Source organism: Bufo gargarizans, chromosome 3 (assembly GCF_014858855.1).
Source record: "Bufo gargarizans isolate SCDJY-AF-19 chromosome 3, ASM1485885v1, whole genome shotgun sequence".
In the NCBI taxonomy this organism is placed as follows: domain Eukaryota; kingdom Metazoa; phylum Chordata; class Amphibia; order Anura; family Bufonidae; genus Bufo; species Bufo gargarizans.
Genome location: NC_058082.1, coordinates 526,921,677 through 526,942,987, shown reverse-complemented (window position 1 = coordinate 526,942,987; position 21,311 = coordinate 526,921,677). Strand labels below are relative to the sequence as shown.

Here is a 21,311-nt window from a genome sequence, read left to right as displayed (position 1 = left end):
TTGTTTATTTTTATAAGAGTCAACGGGTCAGCATTTTCAGTTGACAGGCGGATCCGCTTATATTTTTTATAATGCCTCCAGCAGCACTAAATACCCACTCTGACAAAACGCTGGTGGCAGGGCAGGCCAGCACCTCCAAGGCGTAGAGTTTGTGCCACATGTCCAGCTTGGACATCCAATAGTTGTAAGGCACACAGGGATCACTGAGGACGCTGACACTGTCTGTGATATTATTATAATTTCTATATGATTGCATCTCTAAGTCCACATGTAATTTACATGTATCTTATTCTATTTATGCTACCTTTTCTCACAGAGTTTGATAAAGGTCATGTTTTGACCGAAACGTCACACCGTATTGTGAAGTTGCCTATTCTAATTAAAGAACTACTTTTCTGCATTGAAATAGGAGTGCGATTGTCATATTTACTTCATTCTGTTTGGCCGGGAGGTCAAGACAACCTGCACCCTATCACATAGAAGACTAGAGTGCCGCGCCTTTTCCTGCTACGTACTCCTTCACCATCTTCCAAAAATTTTCCTTCCTTGTGAAAATAGGCTGCGCATCAGGTTGAGGGTGCTGGCGGGGTGTCATAAAACTGTCTCAGGCCTTGGGGAGTGTTGCCCTGCCTCTGTTGGAACTGCTGTGTGTTCCCCTTGTCTCCCCTCCTCGGATGGCCAAGGAACTATGTACTCTTCAGCCAGCATTGTCAGCTTGAAATTTTTGGAGCAATTCTTCCATAAGGACCTTCTGGTATTGCAACATTTTGCTCATCCTCTCCACCACAGGAATGAGAGATGAAAAGTTATCTTTGTAGCGGGGGTCAAGAAGGGGGAAAAACCAGTAATTGGTGTTGACCAAAATGAGTACAATGCGAGGGTCACGGGAAAGGCAGCCTAACAAAGATCCAATAGACAAGACTTTGCTGTCCTCATCAGGAGGATGACTCTCAATCTGCTCATCCTGTTCCTCCTCTTCCACCCGTCCATGCTGAACAGATGGAATAAAACTTCCATGGGGACTACGCTCTGTAGCGGAGGCAACCATCTCCTGCTCCTCCTCCTCATCATCCAATTCGCACTGAGGGTGGTCTAGCTATCACCCGGTGTACTTTCTTCCCACATTTCCACCGCTTTCACATGCATAGCGTCTGTCTTAAATTGTGAGCAGCGAGCATTTGAGTAGGCACAGAAGTGGGATGGTTACGCTGATAATAGTGTTATTGCAGCTTACCATCTGTGTTGATTCCTTAAAGTGTCTTAAAACCTCACAGAGGTCAGACATCAATGCCCACTCGTCGCTTGTAAATAGCGGAAGCTGACTGGAAAGCCGATGACCATGTTGCAGCTGGTATTCCACTACTGCCCTCTGTCTCTGCTGCTCACAAAGCCTGGCCAATATGTGGAACGTGGAGTTCCAGCGTGTGCTCACGTCGCACAACAGTCGGTGAGTCGGCAATTGTAAGCGCTGCAGCAGCGTTGCCAGACCGGCGGAAGCTGTCGATGACTTGCGGAAATTGACACAAACATGGTGCACCTTCATCAGTAGCTCAGGCAAATTGGGGTAGGTTTTGAGAAACCGCTGAACCACTAAGTTGAACATGTGGGCTAAGCATGGTATGTCTGCGAGCTTGCTGAGCTTCAAAGCCGTCACCAAGTTACCGCCATTATCAGACACAACCATGCCTTGTTCTATGTTGAGTGGCGAGAGCCACAGCTCAGTCTGGTCCCTTATCCCCTGCCACAGCTCTGCGGCGGTGTGCTGTTTGTCACCTAAGCAGATCAGTTTTAGCATGGCCTGTTGCTGCTTCCTCACTGCAGTGCTACACTGCTTCCAGCTACTGACTCATGTCTGACTGTTGCTGCAAGATGGTGGAAGTGGAGGAGGAGGTGGAGAAGCCAATAATGTAGGTGGCGGCGGAAGCCCTGATGAAAGCAGGGCCCGCAATCCTTGGCGTCAGTAGCACCTGTGCCATCCCAGGGTACGACTCGCTCCCGACCTCCACAACGTTCACCCAGACGAGGGAGGGGGGACCTGGTTGGTCCTCATAGACATGTCGGCAGCTTTTGACACTATCAGTCATCCCATCCTCCTAAATAGATTAAAAGCTGACATCGGAGTAGATAGCCACGGACTTGCCTGGTTTGACTCCTTTCTGAAAAACAGAACTCAGAGAGTCAAACTGGGCTTATTCTTTTCCCCAGTCGAGAAGGTGGAGTGGGGAGTCCCTCAGGGATCTCCCCTCTCGCCATTACTCTTTAACATATATGTCCGACCTCTGCTCGCTATTCTGAAGGAGTATAACATCAGCTATGAGTCTTATGCGGACGATACACAGATCCTTTTGAGAGTATCGAAATCCGCTGATGACTACAAGCTCACGCAAGAAGGACTAAATAAGGCCAGGAACTGGCTAGCACATAACCACCTCAAACTCAACCCGACCAAGACTGAGCTTATTGCACTACATAAAACACCTGAGGCTGCCGCCCCGTCTATCTTTGGGGAAAACGTTGCCATCGCCACACAAGGAAAGAGTCTGGGGATAATCTTGGATCAAGAAATGAGCCTCCGTCCCCAGATTAAAGAAGTAATACGGAAAGCAAACTTCGCCCTATTCCTTCTAAAAAAAGCCCTACCGTTTCTCCCCAACACATGCAGACAGGTCGTGCTGGGAGCTCTAGTCAACTCCCACCTGGACTATGGTAATGCAATGTATGCGGGCCTGCCAGAGAAAGATCTGGGAGCTCTGCAACACTGTCAAAACAGAGCCATCCGGCTCATCAAGAAACTAGACTGGACAGATTCTGTCACAAAAGCACGCAGGGAACTCCACTGGCTCCCAGTGAAAGAGATAGTGCAGTTTAAGCTGTGCTGCTTAACACACAAAGCTCTCTACAAAACAGGTCCCATCTACCTGCAAAAAAAGATAACACGTCACCAACCTCCTAGAGGACTGAGATCCACCTCAGCCTCCCTTCTGTCGGTGCCAAGAACCCGCCTCAAGACAAGGGGGGACAGACGTTTCTCAGTATTGGCCCCCAAGATCTGGAACTCCCTCCCAGAACACATTAGAACAACATCAAATTACCTGGAATTTAGGAAGTTGGTTAAGACCTGGCTTTTTGTGTAGGATGACGTAGGGGCCCACCAATATAGCCGTCGACAAGCGCTTCGATCGGATTGAGTTCCTCTAGAGCGCTATACAAGGACTTAGTAACATAACATAACATAACCCAGTGTGCCGTCAGGGAAATGTAGCGTCCCTGGCCAAAAACACTTGTCCATGTGTCAGCCATTAAGTGAATCTTCCCAATAACTGCATTGGTCAGGTCACACGTGATGTTATGGGACACATGCTGGTGTAAGGCTGGGACTGCACAACGTGAAAAATATTGGTGGATGGGGACAGAGTACCGCAGGACAGCCGCTGCCATTGCGGAAAGCCGCTGCCATTGCGGAAAGCCGCAGTGTCCACAAGCCTAAATGACAACATTTCCAGGGCCAGCAATTTGAAAAGGTGCGCATTTTGTGCTATGATCTGTGGGTGGGTGGCTGGGTATTTGCGCTTTCGTTCAAATGCCTGGGGTATAGACATCAGTACGCTACACTGGGACACAGAAGTGGAAGTGCTTGAAAAGGTCCAGGTGCATGGCGGGAGGCATCCAGTCTTGTGTGTTGGACAGGGGATTAGCCAGCACATAACACAAGGGAAGAGAATGCAGTGGTGTGACCCTCAGACACTGGTTGTGGACCCAGGCATTCGGCCCACCTATTAGGGTGCTTTGATACCATGTGGCAGATCGTGCTGGTGGTGGTGAGGTTGCTTGTGTTCACGCCCCTGCTCATTTTGATACGGCACAGGTTGCAAATGATAATTATTTTATTGTTCGCACTTTCTTTAAAAAAGCGCCAGACTGCGGAACACCTAACCCATGGCCAGGGATATTGCCACAAGGGGGTGCTCCGGGGAACAGTTGTGGGCCTGTTTGGGGTGACCTGCCTTCTCCCTTTTGCCACCCCACTGCTTCTTCCAGCCTGTTGCGGTGCTGCGGATCCCTCCCCCACTGTACTGCTGTCCTCGCTCAGCTTGCCAACTTCCCAGGTTGGGTCAGTGACTTCATCGTCCAACACCTCCTCTTCCACTTCCTCACTCTTGTCATCCTCTTGACTTGTTGACCTAACAACAACCTCAGTTATTGACAACTGTGTCTCATCCTCATCATGAACCTCTTCTTGAGACACTAATTTCCGTTGACTTATTGGCAACTGGGTCTCATCATCCACCTTGTGAAACACTAATTGCCGTTCCCCACCGTCATCTTCTTCTGACTGCTCCAGAGTTTGGGAATCGGTGCACAAGATCACCTCATGTCCCTCTTAAAGCAGGGTTGGAAAGAGGCTCAAATCAAGGAATGGCGATGAAAACAGCTCCTCGGAATATCCAAGTGTGGGATCACTTGTTTGCCAAGACTCTCCATGGTGGATAAAAGGAGTATCAGGGTGAGGATTCTGTTGACCAGACTCTTGGCTACTGAGACTGGACTTTGTGGAAGACAGGGTGGTGCTTAACCGACTGGAAGCATTATCTGCTGCAATCCAACCGACCACCTGGCCACACTGGTCTAACTTTGAGAGTGGTGTCCTGCGCCCTGCAAACTGGGACATGAAACTAGGTATTGTAGATAAGTGTGTATCTTGTGCTCTGGCAGCAGGCCCAGTTTCACCGCGCCCAGGGCCACGGCCTCTGCGTGCACCATCAGCAGCATGACCACTTCCCTGTCCCTTACTGCTCGCCTTGCGCATATTAAATGGTATATATTGCTTGCAAGTATATCACACATACAGTAGTCAGGTTTTGTAAGTGTATGCACAAAAAAAAATACACAGAATGTCACAGATATCTTTAAGCTGTGCACACGTTAAACAGGAGATGTAGCGCAGGTAATGTCGCTGCCACCAGCAGCAAAAAAAATTGACTGTCACTGATATTTCAGATACGCAAATGTTATACAGGAGATGTAGCGCAGGTAATGTAACTGTCCACTGTGGACACCGTCTATGGAAAAAGTACACTGGATGTCACTGATATGTTTAGGCTGCGCACACGTTACACAGGAGATGTAGAGCAGATAATGTTGCTGTCACCGTTAGGGATGAGCGAACTCGAACTGTATAGTTCGGGTTCGTACCGAATTTTGGGGTGTCCGTGACACGGACCCGAACCCGGACATTTTCGTAAAAGTCCGGGTTCGGGTTCGGTGTTCGTCGCTTTCTTGGCGCTTTTGTGACGCTTTCTTGGCGCTTTTTGAAAGGCTGCAAAGCAGCCAATCAACAAGCGTCATACTACTTGCCCCAAGAGGCCGTCACAGCCATGCCTACTATTGGCATGGCTGTGATTGGCCAGAGCACCATGTGACCCAGCCTCTATTTAAGCTGGAGTCACATAGCGCCGCCCGTCACTCTGCTCTGATCAGCATAGGGAGAGGTTGCGGCTGCGACAGTAGGGCGAGATTAGGCAGATTAACTCCTCCAAAGGACTTGATTAATTAATCGATCTGCAGCTGCGGATCATTGAGCTGCTGATACTCAATTGCTAACTGTTTTTAGGCTGCCCAGACCGTTTGTCAGTCACTTTTTTCTGGGGTGATCGGCGGCCATTTTGTGTCTTGTGGTGCGCCAGCACAAGCTGCGACCAAGTGCATTTAACCCTCAATGGTGTGGTTGTTTTTTGGCTAAAGCCTACATCAGGGTGAAGCTGTCACACCAAGTGCATTTAACCAGCAATAGTCTGTTTATTTTTTGGCCATATACTACATCAGGGGCAAGCTGCGCCTATCACCAAGTGCATTTAACCCTCAATGGTGTGGTTGTTTTTTGGCTAAAGCCTACATCAGGGTGAAGCTGTCACACCAAGTGCATTTAACCAGCAATAGTCTGTTTATTTTTTGGCCATATACTACATCAGGGGCAAGCTGCGCCTGTCACCAAGTGCATTTAACCCTCAATGGTGTGGTAGTTTTTTGGCTAAAGCCTACATCAGGGTGAAGCTGTCACACCAAGTGCATTTAACCAGCAATAGTCTGTTCATTTTTTGGCCATATACTACATCAGGGGCAAGCTGCGCCCGTCACCAAGTGCATTTAACCCTCAGTAGTGTGGTTGGTCAAGCTGTCACACCAAGTGCATTTAACCAGCAATAGTCTGTTCATTTTTTGGCCATATACTACATCAGGGGCAAGCTGCGCCCGTCACCAAGTGCATTTAACCCTCAGTAGTGTGGTTGGTCAAGCTGTCACACCAAGTGTATTTAACCAGCAATAGTATATTCATTTTTTGGCCATATACTACATCAGGGGCAAGCTGCGCCTGTCACCAAGTGCATTTAACCCTCAGTAGTGTGGTTGGTCAAGCTGTCACACCAAGTGCATTTAACCAGCAATAGTGTGGTTATTTTTTGGCCATATCCCAGTCTAATTCTGTCAGTAAATCCATACCGGTCACCCAGCGCCTAAATACTAGGCCTCAAATTTATATCCCGCTAAATCTGTCGTTACCGCTGTACTGTTCTGGCTGGGCAAGTTATTTAGTGTCCGTCAAAGCACATTTTTTGTTCTGGGTTGAAATACAATTCCCAATGTAGCAATTTCCTAATTTAGTGGTTTCTGCTATATCAGAGCTATTTGAAATCTATCCCTAAAAGGGTATATAATATTCAAGGTGCACATAGGGTCATTCAGAATAACTTCACACACACGCTACTGTGCATTTCCAAGTCTAATTCTGTCAGTAAATCCATACCGGTCACCCAGCGCCTAAATACTAGGCCTCAAATTTATATCCCGCTAAATCTGTCGTTACCGCTGTACTGTTGTGGATGGGCAAGTTATTTAGTGTCCGTCAAAGCACATTTTTTGTTCTGGGTGAAAAACAATTCCCAATTTAGCAATTTCCTAATTTAGTGGTTTCTGCTGTATCAGAGCTATTTGAAATCTATCCCTAAAAGGGTATATAATATTCAAGGTGCACATAGGGTCATTCAGAATAACTTCACACACACGCTACTGTGCATTTCCAAGTCTAATTCTGTCAGTAAATCCATACCGGTCACCCAGCGCCTAAATACTAGGCCTCAAATTTATATCCCGCTAAATCTGTCTTTACCGCTGTACTGTTCTGGCTGGGCAAGTTATTTAGTGTCCGTCAAAGCACATTTTTTGTTCTGGGTTGAAATACAATTCCCAATTTAGCAATTTCATAATTTAGTGGTTTCTGCTGTATCAGAGCTATTTGAAATCTATCCCTAAAAGGGTATATAATATTCAAGGTGCACATAGGGTCATTCAGAATAACTTCACACACACGCTACTGTTCATTTCCAAGTCTAATTCTGTCAGTAAATCTATACCGGTCACCCAGCGCCTAAATACTAGGCCTCAAATTTATATTCAGCTGAATTTGAACACAATACATTGGGCCAAATAATATTTTTGTTGTTGTGGTGAACGATAGCAATGAGGAAAACATCTAGTAAGGGACGCGGACGTGGACATGGTCGTGGTGGTGTTAGTGGACCCTCTGGTGCTGGGAGAGGACATGGCCGTTCTGCCACATCCACACGTCCTAGTGTACCAACTACCTCAGGTCCCAGTAGCCGCCAGAATTTACAGCGATATATGGTGGGGCCCAATGCCGTTCTAAGGATGGTAAGGCCTGAGCAGGTACAGGCATTAGTCAATTGGGTGGCCGACAGTGGATCCAGCACGTTCACATTATCTCCCACCCAGTCTTCTGCAGAAAGCGCACAGATGGCGCCTGAAAACCAACCCCATCAGTCTGTCACATCACCTCCATGCATACCAGGGAAACTGTCTCAGCCTCAAGTTATGCAGCAGTCTCTTATGCTGTTTGAAGACTCCGCTGGCAGGGTTTCCCAAGGGCATCCACCTAGCCCTTCCCCAGCGGTGAAAGACATAGAATGCACTGACGCACAACCACTTATGTTTCCTGATGATGAGGACATGGGAATACCACCTCAGCATGTCTCTGATGATGACGAAACACAGGTGCCAACTGCTGCGTCTTTCTGCAGTGTGCAGACTGAACAGGAGGTCAGGGATCAAGACTGGGTGGAAGACGATGCAGGGGACGATGAGGTCCTAGACCCCACATGGAATGAAGGTCGTGCCCCTGACTTTCACAGTTCGGAGGAAGAGGCAGTGGTGAGACCGAGCCAACAGCGTAGCAAAAGAGGGAGCAGTGGGCAAAAGCAGAACACCCGCCGCCAAGAGACTCCGCCTGCTACTGACCGCCGCCATCTGGGACCGAGCACCCCAAAGGCAGCTTCAAGGAGTTCCCTGGCATGGCACTTCTTCAAACAATGTGCTGACGACAAGACCCGAGTGGTTTGCACGCTGTGCCATCAGAGCCTGAAGCGAGGCATTAACGTTCTGAACCTTAGCACAACCTGCATGACCAGGCACCTGCATGCAAAGCATGAACTGCAGTGGAGTAAACACCTTAAAACCAAGGAAGTCACTCAGGCTCCCCCTGCTACCTCTTCTGCTGCTGCCGCCTCGGCCTCTTCTGCTGCTGCCGCCTCGGCCTCTTCCTCCGCCTCTGGAGGAACGTTGGCACCTGCCGCCCAGCAAACAGGGGATGTACCACCAATACCACCACCACCTCCGTCACCAAGCATCTCAACCATGTCACACGGAAGCGTTCAGCTCTCCATCTCACAAACATTTGAGAGAAAGCGTAAATTCCCACCTAGCCACCCTCGATCCCTGGCCCTGAATGCCAGCATTTCTAAACTACTGGCCTATGAAATGCTGTCATTTAGGCTGGTGGACACAGACAGCTTAAAACAGCTCATGTCGCTTGCTGTCCCACAGTATGTTGTTCCCAGCCGGCACTACTTCTCCAAGAGAGCCGTGCCTTCCCTGCACAACCAAGTATCCGATAAAATCAAGTGTGCACTGCGCAACGCCATCTGTGGCAAGGTCCACCTAACCACAGATACGTGGACCAGTAAGCACGGCCAGGGACGCTATATCTCCCTAACTGCACACTGGGTAAATGTAGTGGCAGCTGGGCCCCAGGCGGAGAGCTGTTTGGCGCACGTCCTTCCGCCGCCAAGGATCACAGGGCAACATTCTTTGCCTCCTGTTGCCACCTCCTCCTACTCGACTTCCTCCTCCTCTTCTTCCACCTGCTCATCTAGTCAGCCACACACCTTCACCACCAACTACAGCACAGCCCGGGGTAAACGTCAGCAGGCCATTCTGAAACTCATATGTTTGGGGGACAGGCCCCACACCGCACAGGAGTTGTGGCGGGGTATAGAACAACAGAGGGACGAGTGATTGCTGCCGGTGAGCCTCAAGCCCGGCCTGGTGGTGTGTGATAATGGGCGAAATCTCGTTGCAGCTCTGGGACTAGCCAATTTGACGCACATCCCTTGCTTGGCGCATGTGCTGAATTTGGTGGTGCAGAAGTTCATTCACAACTACCCCGACATGTCAGAGCTGCTGCATAAAGTGCGGGCCGTCTGTTCGCGCTTCCGGCGTTCACATCCTGCTGCTGCTCGCCTGTCTGCGCTACAGCGTAACTTCGGCCTTCCCGCTCACCGCCTCATATGCGACGTGCCCACCAGGTGGAACTCCACCTTGCACATGCTGGACAGACTGTGCGAGCAGCAGCAGGCCATAGTGGAGTTTCAGCTGCAGCACGCACGGGTCAGTCGCACTACAGAACAGCACCACTTCACCACCAATGACTGGGCCTCCATGCGAGACCTGTGTGCCCTGTTGCGCTGTTTCGAGTACTCCACCAACATGGCCAGTGGCGATGACGCCGTTATCAGCGTTACAATACCACTTCTATGTCTCCTTGAGAAAACACTTAGGGCGATGATGGAAGAGGAGGTGGCCCAGGAGGAGGAGGAGGAGGAGGAGGAAGAGGGGTCATTTTTAGCACTTTCAGGCCAGTCTCTTCGAAGTGACTCAGAGGGAGGTTTTTGGCAACAGCAGAGGCCAGGTACAAATGTGGCCAGCCAGGGCCCACTACTGGAGGACGAGGAGGACGAGGATGAGGAGGAGGTGGAGGAGGATGAGGATGAAGCATGGTCACAGCGGGGTGGCACCCAACGCAGCTCGGGTCCATCACTGGTGCGTGGCTGGGGGGAAAGGCAGGACGATGACGATACGCCTCCCACAGAGGACAGCTTGTCCTTACCCCTGGGCAGCCTGGCACACATGAGCGACTACATGCTGCAGTGCCTGCGCAACGACAGCAGAGTTGCCCACATTTTAACGTGTGCGGACTACTGGGTTGCCACCCTGCTGGATCCACGCTACAAAGACAATGTGCCCACCTTACTTCCTGCACTGGAGCGTGATAGGAAGATGCGCGAGTACAAGCGCACGTTGGTAGACGCGCTACTGAGAGAATTCCCAAATGTCACAGGGGAACAAGTGGAAGCCCAAGGCCAAGGCAGAGGAGGAGCAAGAGGTCGCCAAGGCAGCTGTGTCACGGCCAGCTCCTCTGAGGGCAGGGTTAGCATGGCAGAGATGTGGAAAAGTTTTGTCAACACGCCACAGCTAACTGCACCACCACCTGATACGCAACGTGTTAGCAGGAGGCAACATTTCACTAACATGGTGGAACAGTACGTGTGCACACCCCTCCACGTACTGACTGATGGTTCGGCCCCATTCAACTACTGGGTCTCTAAATTGTCCACGTGGCCAGAGCTAGCCTTTTATGCCTTGGAGGTGCTGGCCTGCCCGGCGGCCAGCGTTTTGTCTGAACGTGTATTCAGCACGGCAGGGGGTGTCATTACAGACAAACGCAGCCGCCTGTCTACAGCCAATGTGGACAAGCTGACGTTCATAAAAATGAACCAGGCATGGATCCCACAGGCCCTGTCCGTCCCTTGTCCAGATTAGACATTAATTACCTCCCCTTAACCATATATTATTGTACTCCAGGGCACTTCCTCATTCAATCCTATTTTTATTTTCATTTTACCATTATATTGCGAGGCTACCCAAATTTGAATGAACCTCTCCTCTGTCTGGGTGCCGGGGCCTTAATATATGCCAATGGACTGTTCCAATGTTGGGTGACGTGAAGCCTGATTCTCTGCTATGACATGCAGACTAATTCTCTGCTGACATGAAGCCAGATTCTCTGTTACGGGACCTCTCTCCTCTGCCTGGGTGCTGGGCTTAAATTTATGAAAATGGACTGTTACAGTGGTGGGTGACGTGAAGCCTGATTCTCTGCTATGACATGCAGACTAATTCTCTGCTGACATGAAGCCAGATTCTCTGTTACGGGACCTCTCTCCTCTGCCTGGGTGCTGGGCCTAAATGTATGCCAATGGACTGTTCCACTGGTGGCTGACGTGAAGCCTGATTCTCTGCTATGACATGAAGACTGATTCTCTGCTGACATGAAGCCAGATTGTCTGTTATGGGACCTCTCTCCTCTGCCTGGGTGCTGGGCCTAAATTTATGAAAATGGACTCTTACAGTGGTGGGTGACGTGAAGCCTGATTCTCTGCTATGATATGAAGTCTGATTCTCTGCTGACATGAAGCCAGATTGTCTGTTACGGGACCTTTCTCCTCTGCCTGGGTTCTGGGCCTAAATTTATGAAAATTGACTCTTACAGTGGTGGGTGACGTGAAGCCTGATTCTCTGCTATGATATGAAGACTGATTCTCTGCTGACATGAAGCCAGATTGTCTGTTACGGGACCTCTCTCCTCTGCCTGGGTGCTGGGCCTAAATTTATGACAATGGACTGTTGCAGTGGTGGCTGACGTGAAGCCTGATTCTCTGCTATGACATGAAGACTGATTCTCTGCTGACATGAAGCCAGATTGTCTGTTACGGGACCTCTCTCCTCTGCCTGGGTGCTGGGCCTAAATTTATGAAAATGGACTCTTACAGTGGTGGGTGACGTGAAGCCTGATTCTCTGCTATGATATGAAGACTGATTCTCTGCTGACATGAAGCCAGATTGTCTGTTACGGGACCTCTCTCCTCTGCCTGGGTGCCGGGGCCTAAATATCTGAGAATGGACTGTTCCAGTGGTGGGTGACGTGAAGCCAGATTCTCTGCTATGGGACCTCTCTCCAATTGATTTTGGTTCATTTTTATTTATTTAATTTTTATTTTTATTCATTTCCCTATCCACATTTGTTTGCAGGGGATTTACCTACATGTTGCTGCCTTTTGCAGCCCTCTAGCCCTTTCCTGGGCTGTCCCGAACAATGGGGTTCGGGTTCGGGACGAAGTTCGGATGGGGTTCGGATCCCGAACCCAAACATTTCCGGGAAGTTCGGCCGAAATTCTCGAACCCGAACATCCAGGTGGTCGCTCAACTCTAGTCACCGGCAGCGAAAAAAAATTACACTGAATGTCACTGATATTTTGGATGCGCTAAAGTTATACTGGAGATGTAGCGCAGGTAATGTCGCTGCCACCACCAGAAAAAAAATTAGACTGAATGTCACTGATATTTCAGATACGCAAACGTTATACAGGATATGTAGCACAGTTAATATAACTGTCTGCAGTGGACACCGTCTATGAAAAAAGTACACTAGATGTCATAGATATGTTTAGGCTGTTTGCACGTTAGACAGGAGATGTAGCACAGATTATGTCACTGTCTGCAGCAGCCAAACAATTGCAAGCTATTTAGCGCAGGTTAGGCTAAAAATATACATTGCTGTCAGATACAACTATAGTCCTTTAACTGACTTTTGGGTCTATAACAAGTATAAAAAGTAAAATTTTGCTATTTCAATCCCTACACTATCTCCCCCTTCTGCTCTCCAGCTTTCCCTGACTAATACTGAGCTGAACACGTGTCATTGGGTGCTATATAGCACCTGATGGCGCGTTCTGGCCAGCCAGACACTGAAATGCCAGCAGTTAACATGGCTACGGCATTACAGTGAATGGCAGTACTTACTCGCACGTTTATTGGCTGTGTAGCAGCCAACAAACGTGCGGGGAGGAGACTCGAGCATCGCGCTCAAGCACATGTGGTATTTGGCCAAACACTGTGATGTGCCGAGCATGCTCACCCAACATTAGGCTGCAACACTTTGGCCTAAAAAAAGGCCGCAGTGCTCGCCAGTGACATCACATTCTGTCACATGTTCTATGTGCAAATCAGCCCCATTCAAGTCAATTGCCCTGGGCTACAATACCAAGCACAATCATTATACAATGCATGGAACTGTGCTTGGTAAGCACGGAGGAGTCTGCAGTCCTCTACTCACTAGAGTGCTGCAACCTCTTCAACCAGCCCCCAATATCCTGAGGATAGGTCATCAATATTGTACTCCTGGAAAACCCCTTTAAATGTCCATTTAAGTTTGTTGCATCATGTTATGGTCAAGTTAAAGTTTCCTACATCCTTATATCAGCATAGACAATTCTCCAAAGAAGAGCTGCAGTCGGTCCTTTACTTACAGAATTATAAATTGTCATCACTGTCATATGTCAATGGTTTAATGGTTGAAAAAGGGTATGCTACTATTCATTTGGACCAATTAACAAAAAAGAAGAAAACTGGCTATGCCCATACAAATTTTTACCCGAAAGCCAAACAGACCTCAGTCATCGTCCATTCACATTGGGGCTGATGGAAATAACAGAGCCAGCACTAGAAGTGAATGGAGCAGTGGCCACACTTGCGCGGTGAGCTTTCCACAAATTTCTAATAGACTTCTAAAAATAGCCAAGCGGCACTCTCATAGAAATGAAAGGAGGGCAGTTGCACATGCTCAATCCATTTTCCTTCATTTTTCATGCTCCGTTTTAGAGATAGCTGCTGGTAGCAAAGTTGTGACCCACAACTATCAGACATTGGTGACATACAGTCAAGTCCATAAATATTGGGACATCAACACAATTCTAAGATATTTTGCTCTATACACCACCACAATGGATTTGAAATGAAATGTGTGGTCCCAGCGGTTACAGGAAGGATGAGAAACCCAAATTGTCATTTAGGCCCCTGGGGCGTAAAGTCCCAAGAGTCCAAATCAAGCAGCTCTCCTTTTGAGCTAGCCTCTTGGATACATTGCCTGCACGTAAATAGACCTGAACACAGTCAATCCCTCTGACCTTTAGAAGTCTGGGGTTACATGAGTGAAACTCCTTAAAATGTCTCACAATTGGTTTAGGAACTTGATCCTCTTTTATTTCCTGTGCATTATGGATATCCTTTATATGTTCACGTACGCAAATCTTTAATTTGCGTGTTGTCAAGCCCACATATATCTTAGGGCATGGGCATGACGCATATTATACTACCCTAGAACTAGAGCATGTAAGAGAATGATGGATCTTAAAGGACCTAGTTCCAGAGGAATCCACAAAGTCAACTGCTCGTTCCATATTAGGACATGTGGCACATCTGCCACATGGTCTAAAACCAGTTCTTGGTCTGCCTTGTCCGACACAAAGTTGGGGAGATGCTGGTTGTAGATAGCTTCTGACTAAATAATCTCGTAGATTATTGGCTCTACGTGCTGTATGCTGTAATTGAAGGTCGCATAGACAGAAGTTTTTCTAAAATAGGATCTGTCAATAAAATAGGCCAATGTATGGCGAGAAATTTCCTCATTTCATCCCAACGTGAATGGTATGTACTTATAAATCAGATTTTTTTTGTCAGGTACCTTATCTCTTTTGGTTTGCAACAATTGTGTTTGTTGTTGTGTCTTTGCTCGCCAATACACTTTTTCGATAGAGCGATAGCTATAACCCCTCCTGAGGATACGGTCTTTTAGTTCACTAGCTTGTTTTTCAAAAGTCGCATCATCGGAACATATCCGACAGATGCGCAAAAATTGGCCAACAGGAATAGCACAAATGGCATTTCTAGGGTGCAAGGAATTTGCATGCAAATAAGCGTTGACGGCCGTCTCTTTAAGGAAGACATCCGTCCTGAGATGGCCGCCAGCGTCCCTGAACACAGATACATCTCGACTTTCTGCTTATGATACGTGTAGGTAAGTTTGATGTTTCTAGAGTTGTTATTGAGTAATTTAAAAAATTCATATAGTTGTAGCTTAGTTCCCTGCCAGATCAAGAAAACGTCATCAATGTACCGCGCCCGAAGGATGGCGTGGTCCATGATGATGTGTCTGTCTGACAGGAAAAGGTCCCTCTCCCACAGCCCCAGGAACAAATTTGCGCATGCTGCCTCCATAGCGGTCCCCTGGAGCTGTAGGAAGAAGGATCTTCTTCTTCCACCACCCTTTTTTTTCCCCCCTTTACCTTCCCTCCTCCCCCCCTTCCCTTCCTCCCCCCCTTCCCTTCCTCCCCCCTCCCTTTCCACTCCCCTCACCTCCCTCCTCCCCCCTTCTTCCTTCCCTCCTCCTTTCCCTTCCTTTCCTTTCACCCCCCCCCCCCCCCTTTTACTACTTCGGTGCTATAATATGAATTGTTATTAATTCTCATTACTTATTCTTTCATTTCCTTATTATTTTTTATTTCTCATTAGTTTTTATTATTTTTATATATATATATATATATATATATACACATATATATATATACACATATATATATATATATATATATATATATATATACAGTGGGATGCAAAAGTTTGGGCAACCTTGTTAATCATCATGATTTTCCTGTATAAATCGTTGGTTGTTACAATAAAATATGTCAGTTAAATATATCATATAGGAAACACACACAGTGATATTTGAGAAGCAAAATCAAGTTTATTGGATTTACAGAAAGGGCACTACAATTGTTCAAACAAAATTAGGCAGGTGCATAAATTTGGGCACGGTTGTCATTTTATTGATTCCAAAACCTTTAGAACTAATTATTGGAACTCAAATTGGCTTGGTAAGCTCAGTGACCCCTGACCTACATACACAGGTGAATCCAATTATTAGAAAGAGTATTTAAGGGGGTCAATTGTAAGTTTCCCTCCTCTTTTAATTTTCTCTGAAGAGTAGCAACACGGGGGTCTCAAAACAACTCTCAAATGACCTGAAGACAAAGATTGTTCACCATCATGGTTTAGGGGAAGGATACAGAAAGCTGTCTCAGAGATTTCAGCTGTCTGTTTCCACAGTTAGGAACATATTGAGGAAATAGAAGACCACAGGCTCAGTTCAAGTCAAGGCTCGAAGTGGCAGACCAAGAAAAATCTCAGATAGACAGAAGCGACGAATGGTGAAAACAGTCAGAGTCAACCCACAGACCAGCACCAAAGACCTACAACATCATCTTGCTGCAGATGGAGTAACTGTGCATCGTTCAACTATTCAGCACACTTTACACAAGGAGATGTTGTATGCGAGAGCGATGCAGAGGAAGCCTTTTCTCCGCCCACAGCACAAAAAGTGCCACTTGAGGTGGGCTAAAGCACATTTGGACAAGCCAGCTTCATTTTGGAATAAGGTGCTGTGGACTGTTGAAACTAAAATTGAGTTATTTGGCCATAAAAAGGGGCGTTATGCATGGAGGAAAAATAACACAGCATTCCAAGAAAAACACCTGCTACCTACAGTAAAATATGGTGGGGGTTCCATCATGCTGTGGGGCTGTGTGGCCAGTGCAGGGACTGGGAATCTTGTCAAAGTTGAGGGACACAAGGATTCCACTCAGTATCAGCAGATTCTGGAGACCAATGTCCAGGAATCAGTGACAAAGCTGAAGCAGCGCCGGGGCTGGATATTTCAACAAGACAATGACTCTAAACACTGCTCAAAATCCACTAAGGCATTTATGCAGAGGAACAAGTACAATGTTCTGGAATGGCCATCTCAGTCCCCAGAACTGAATATAATTGAAAATCTGTGGTGTGACTTTAAGAGAGCTGTCCATGCTCAGAAGCCATCAAACCTGAATAAACTAAAGATGTTTTGCAAAGAGGAATGGTCCAAAATACCTTCAACCAGAATCCAGACTCTTATTGGAACCTACAGGAAGCGTTTAGAGGCTGTAATTTCTGCAAAAGGAGGATCTACTAAATATTGATTTCATTTTGTTTTTTGTGGTGCCCAAATTTATGCACCTGCCTAATTTTGTTTAAACAATTATAGCACACTTTCTGTAAATCCAATAAACTACATTTCACTTCTCAAATATCACTGTGTGTGTCTCCTATATGATATATTTAACTGACATTTTTTATCGTAACAACCAACGATTTATACAGGAAAATCATGACGATTAACAAGGTTGCCCAAACTTTCGCATCCCACTGTATATATAGATATACACTCACCTGAAGAATTATTAGGAACACCTGTTCTATTTCTCATTAATGTGATTATCTAGTCAACCAATCACATGGCAGTTTCAATGCATGTAGGGTTGTGGTCCTGGTCAAGACAATCTCCTGAACTCCAAACTGAATGTCAGAATGGGAAAAAAAAGGTGGGCTACAACAGCAGAAGACCCCACCGGGTACCACTCATCTTCACTACAAATAGGAAAAAGAGGCTACAATTTGCACGAGCTCACCAAAATTGGACTGTTGAAGACTGGAAAAATGTTGCCTGGTCTGATGAGTCTCGATTTCTGTTGAGACATTCAAATGGTAGAGTACGAATTTGGCGTAAACAGAATGAGAACATGTATCCATCATGCCTTGTTACCACTGTGCAGGCTGCTGGTGGTGGTGTAATGGTGTGGGGGATGTTTTCTGGGCACACTTTAGGCTCCTTAGTGCCAATTGGCCATCGTTTAAATGCCACGGGCTACCTGAGCATTGTTTCTGACCATGTCCATTCCTTTATGACCACCATGTACCCATCCTCTGATGGCTACTTCCAGCAGGATAATGCACCATGTCACAAAGCTCAAATCATTTCAAATTGGTTTCTTGAACATGACAATGAGTTCACTGTACTAAAATGGCCCCCACAGTCACCAGATCTCAACCCAATAGAGCATCTTTGGGATGTGGTGGAACGGGAGCTTCGTGCCCTGGATGTGCATCCCTCAAATCTCCATCTACTGCAAGATGCTATCCTATCAATATGGGCCAATATTTCTAAAGAATGCTATCAGCACCTTGTTGAATCAATGCCACGTAGAATTAAGGCAGTTCTGAAGGCAAAAGGGGGTCCAACACCATATTAGTATGGTGTTCCTAATAATTCTTTAGGTGAGTGTATGTATATATATATATATATATATATATACATTTTTTGTTGTTTTCATTGTTATCGGCAGACGCCTTTTATATTATTCTTTTCTTTTCTTCCCCTATCATTATATACATATAGATTTTAGAATTTATTATTGTGGTCTTACACTTTTATTGATATCATGCATTATTATTTATGCATTGCTTATGCACATCTGCACTTTTATTTGGACATTTTGCACATTGTTTATGCACATTTGCACTTTACATTAATAAACACATGGGTTATTATGTGATATTATAATTGTCTCACATTAGCACAGAATATAAATATATATTTGCACTGTGTATTCATGTTGATATACATGTCTCTGTTCATGCATTTTTGATTAATCACATTATGTATTTATTATGCAATATTATATTCCTTTGTATTTTTTGTATTATTTACTATTTTGCTTTGTATGTTTGACATTTTAGAGAGGTGTATATAATCTTATATTTTGCGGATGGAGTCATTTCGTATAACGTGGTGTATGTTATTATCCTTCTCCTTTCCTGTGGTGTCTGCGAGCGGTGCTTGGCGCCGCCCCCGGCGCCTCTCGCCTGTGCATCCTTACGCCACCATCGCGGCTCAGTCACGTGATGTGGGCGTGTAGGTGGGACGCCGGCTGGGAGGCAGCTGGGCGCGGTTTGACTGGAGCCCCGCGCGCCAGTATACATGTACAGTTGGGGACAAGTATGTACAATTAACATCTGATTGGTGGAGAGAGCCTGTAAATAGATGATTCACAGTGATGGTGTTACCCCCGGACGAAAGCACGCCGAAACGGGCATTGGGGTAACGCCACCCTGAGTGATATAGCACACAGTCTCTTTGGTGAGTCTTTGCTTTCTTTTATTACCTATACGGCATTAGATTCAGGTTATTTGATACCTGGTCATCATTGGGGTTTGCTCTCATTTCGCCTATACTGCACTCGCATGCAAACCCTGTTCCATTTTTTGCCGTGTAGGTTCTCCTTTGATTGCTGACTAAACTATTACCCATGCTGCATTTTTTGATCAATGGTTGGTCACTGTACCATATAATAATCAATTTCATTGATCATTATCTTTTATATTTGACACGTGTGCTATCCCAGGGTGACGTTCTTTTTCTGCTTCTTTTCACTTTTTAACAGCATATCACTTATTGCTTTATATTTTATTCATGTTACAATAAAATCATATTTTTGAATACGGTACTATGAGCTCCGTTTCCTTGTTTTTTCACTGCTATACCTAGTAGACAGTTAAAAAAAAAAAGAATTCTGTCTGTTACATATTCGGGTGAAATTCACAAATTTTTGGTTGTGATATACCCCTGCTCTACCTAGTAGACAGGTAACATTTCACTAATTTGTCTGTTACATATTCGGGTGTAATTCACCAATTTTTGGGTATGATATACCACTGCTATACCTAGTATACAGGCAAAAAAAAAAAAAATCATTAATTTTTCTGTTAGAATCTTGGGTGATATTTTACCATTTTTGCCGTGAATAGACCCCTGCTCTGTTCCATTGGTGAGTGACATTAACCCATTTCTGGCGATGAAAAACCCCTGCTCTGCATAGGTGACAGGAAATTAAATTAGTAAAATTCGTCTTTAATTGGCCCTTTCATTCAATCCTTCTGCTTTAATAATTTGTCCCACATTTCAGCTTGATCACATTGCAGCCTTTGACCTCCCTTGGATGTGGTCTCCCTTTCTCATGCTCCCTTTCCAGCGTGGAACCCTGATTCGCCGATAACCGTGATTAACATGGTAGGCTCAGAAAAGAACATCGAAAGTTGATAGAGCAGATATACAATTGAATCATGAACATCACTGGGACGTGAGACATGGTGGGGCAGTATGTTTGCACACGCCTACATGAACTGACTGATGGGTCTGCCGCCTGCAACTTCTAGGTCTCCAAATTGGGCACATGGCCGGAGCTTTCCCTTTACGCCAGTGTATTGTTTGAATGTGTGTTTAGCACGACTGGAGGGGGTTAACACAGGTTATATTTCCCAATGTTTTGTACCCCAATTTAAAAAAATAAAAAATAAATTTAAAACCAAAAAGCAGTGTAGGCTACCTACTCCTCCACTTCCAACTACACTGCCACATCCACCGCCTCTTCAACCTCCTACTTCATATGGACCTCGTTCTCCTAGATCAAGATTATCATTTTTTATTTTTACGTGTTTTATGTTATTTAAAGTCATTTCTTTATCCACATTTGTTTGCAGAACACTTGCCATGCTCTTAACCACATTTTGATGCCATTTGCAGCCCTCTAGCCCTTTCCATTACATTTTTACAGCCATTTTAGTGCTCAAAAGTTCAGGTCCTCATTGACTTCAATGGGGTTCGGGTTCTGGGTCAAGTTCGGGTCACATTCGGGTCCCAAACTCAATTTTTTTTGTGAAGTTCGGCTGAACCCGTTGAACCCGAACATCCAGGTGTCCGCTCAACTTTAAACACCACTAATTGAATTGTTATTTAGTCCTTTAGATACAAAAACATCAAGAAAATAACAAATTGTTTTATCTTTATTAGTTAGAGTCAACATACATGTCTTCAACAGTGACACAGTAATGCTTGAAAGTTTGTGAACCCTTCAGAATTGCTTGTTCTGGATAATTTTTTATTTATTTTTTATCTTTTAAATGCTTTATTTGAAAAACTCAAATTACATTAAATAGAAAAAACATTGCTTCCCTCCATACATAGCAAATGAATTATAATTTTAAAACAAGTCACAAGGTGAACTAAATATTTTTTCTTAAGTTATATACATCCTGTACAACCATTCTAAATGCATTTAAACAATATAGTTGTCCCACAAATTCAATTTCATGTTGTAATTCCCTTTCTCTACTTTATACTGAATAAATTTGACCTAAAACTACATCACATTTTTACACCTTTTTAAGTCCTAAAAGTACAGTAGATTACGATAAACCGCATCAAACAAATTAATTGTTTATTTGCAGTTATTGCTGCACAAGGGAGTGACACCAGATCCTGAAAGCAAAGGTTCACATACTTTTGTCACTCATGAATGTGATATTGTATTATTTTCCTCAATAAATAAATATCCAACTCTAATATTTTTGTCTCA

The 21,311-nt window shown here is 45.6% G+C and overlaps 1 protein-coding gene across 5 annotated transcripts in view; it reads left to right on the top strand.

Moving 5' to 3' along the window:
* Positions 1-21,311, top strand: part of LOC122930542 (interleukin-5 receptor subunit alpha-like) — a 141,828-nt gene that overhangs the window by 36,137 nt on the left and 84,380 nt on the right. Inside the window, exon 3 of one of the 5 annotated variants that reach the window (XM_044284014.1) lies at positions 14,970-15,043. The exons of 3 other annotated variants lie outside the window; for them this stretch is intronic. In XM_044284014.1, coding sequence (XP_044139949.1) covers positions 15,031-15,043 — 13 coding nt within the window. In that variant the 5' untranslated portion in view covers positions 14,970-15,030. Of the gene's footprint in view, positions 1-14,965; positions 15,044-21,311 lie in introns of all 5 variants that reach the window. One more of the 5 variants, XM_044284013.1, reaches the window with a different exon arrangement.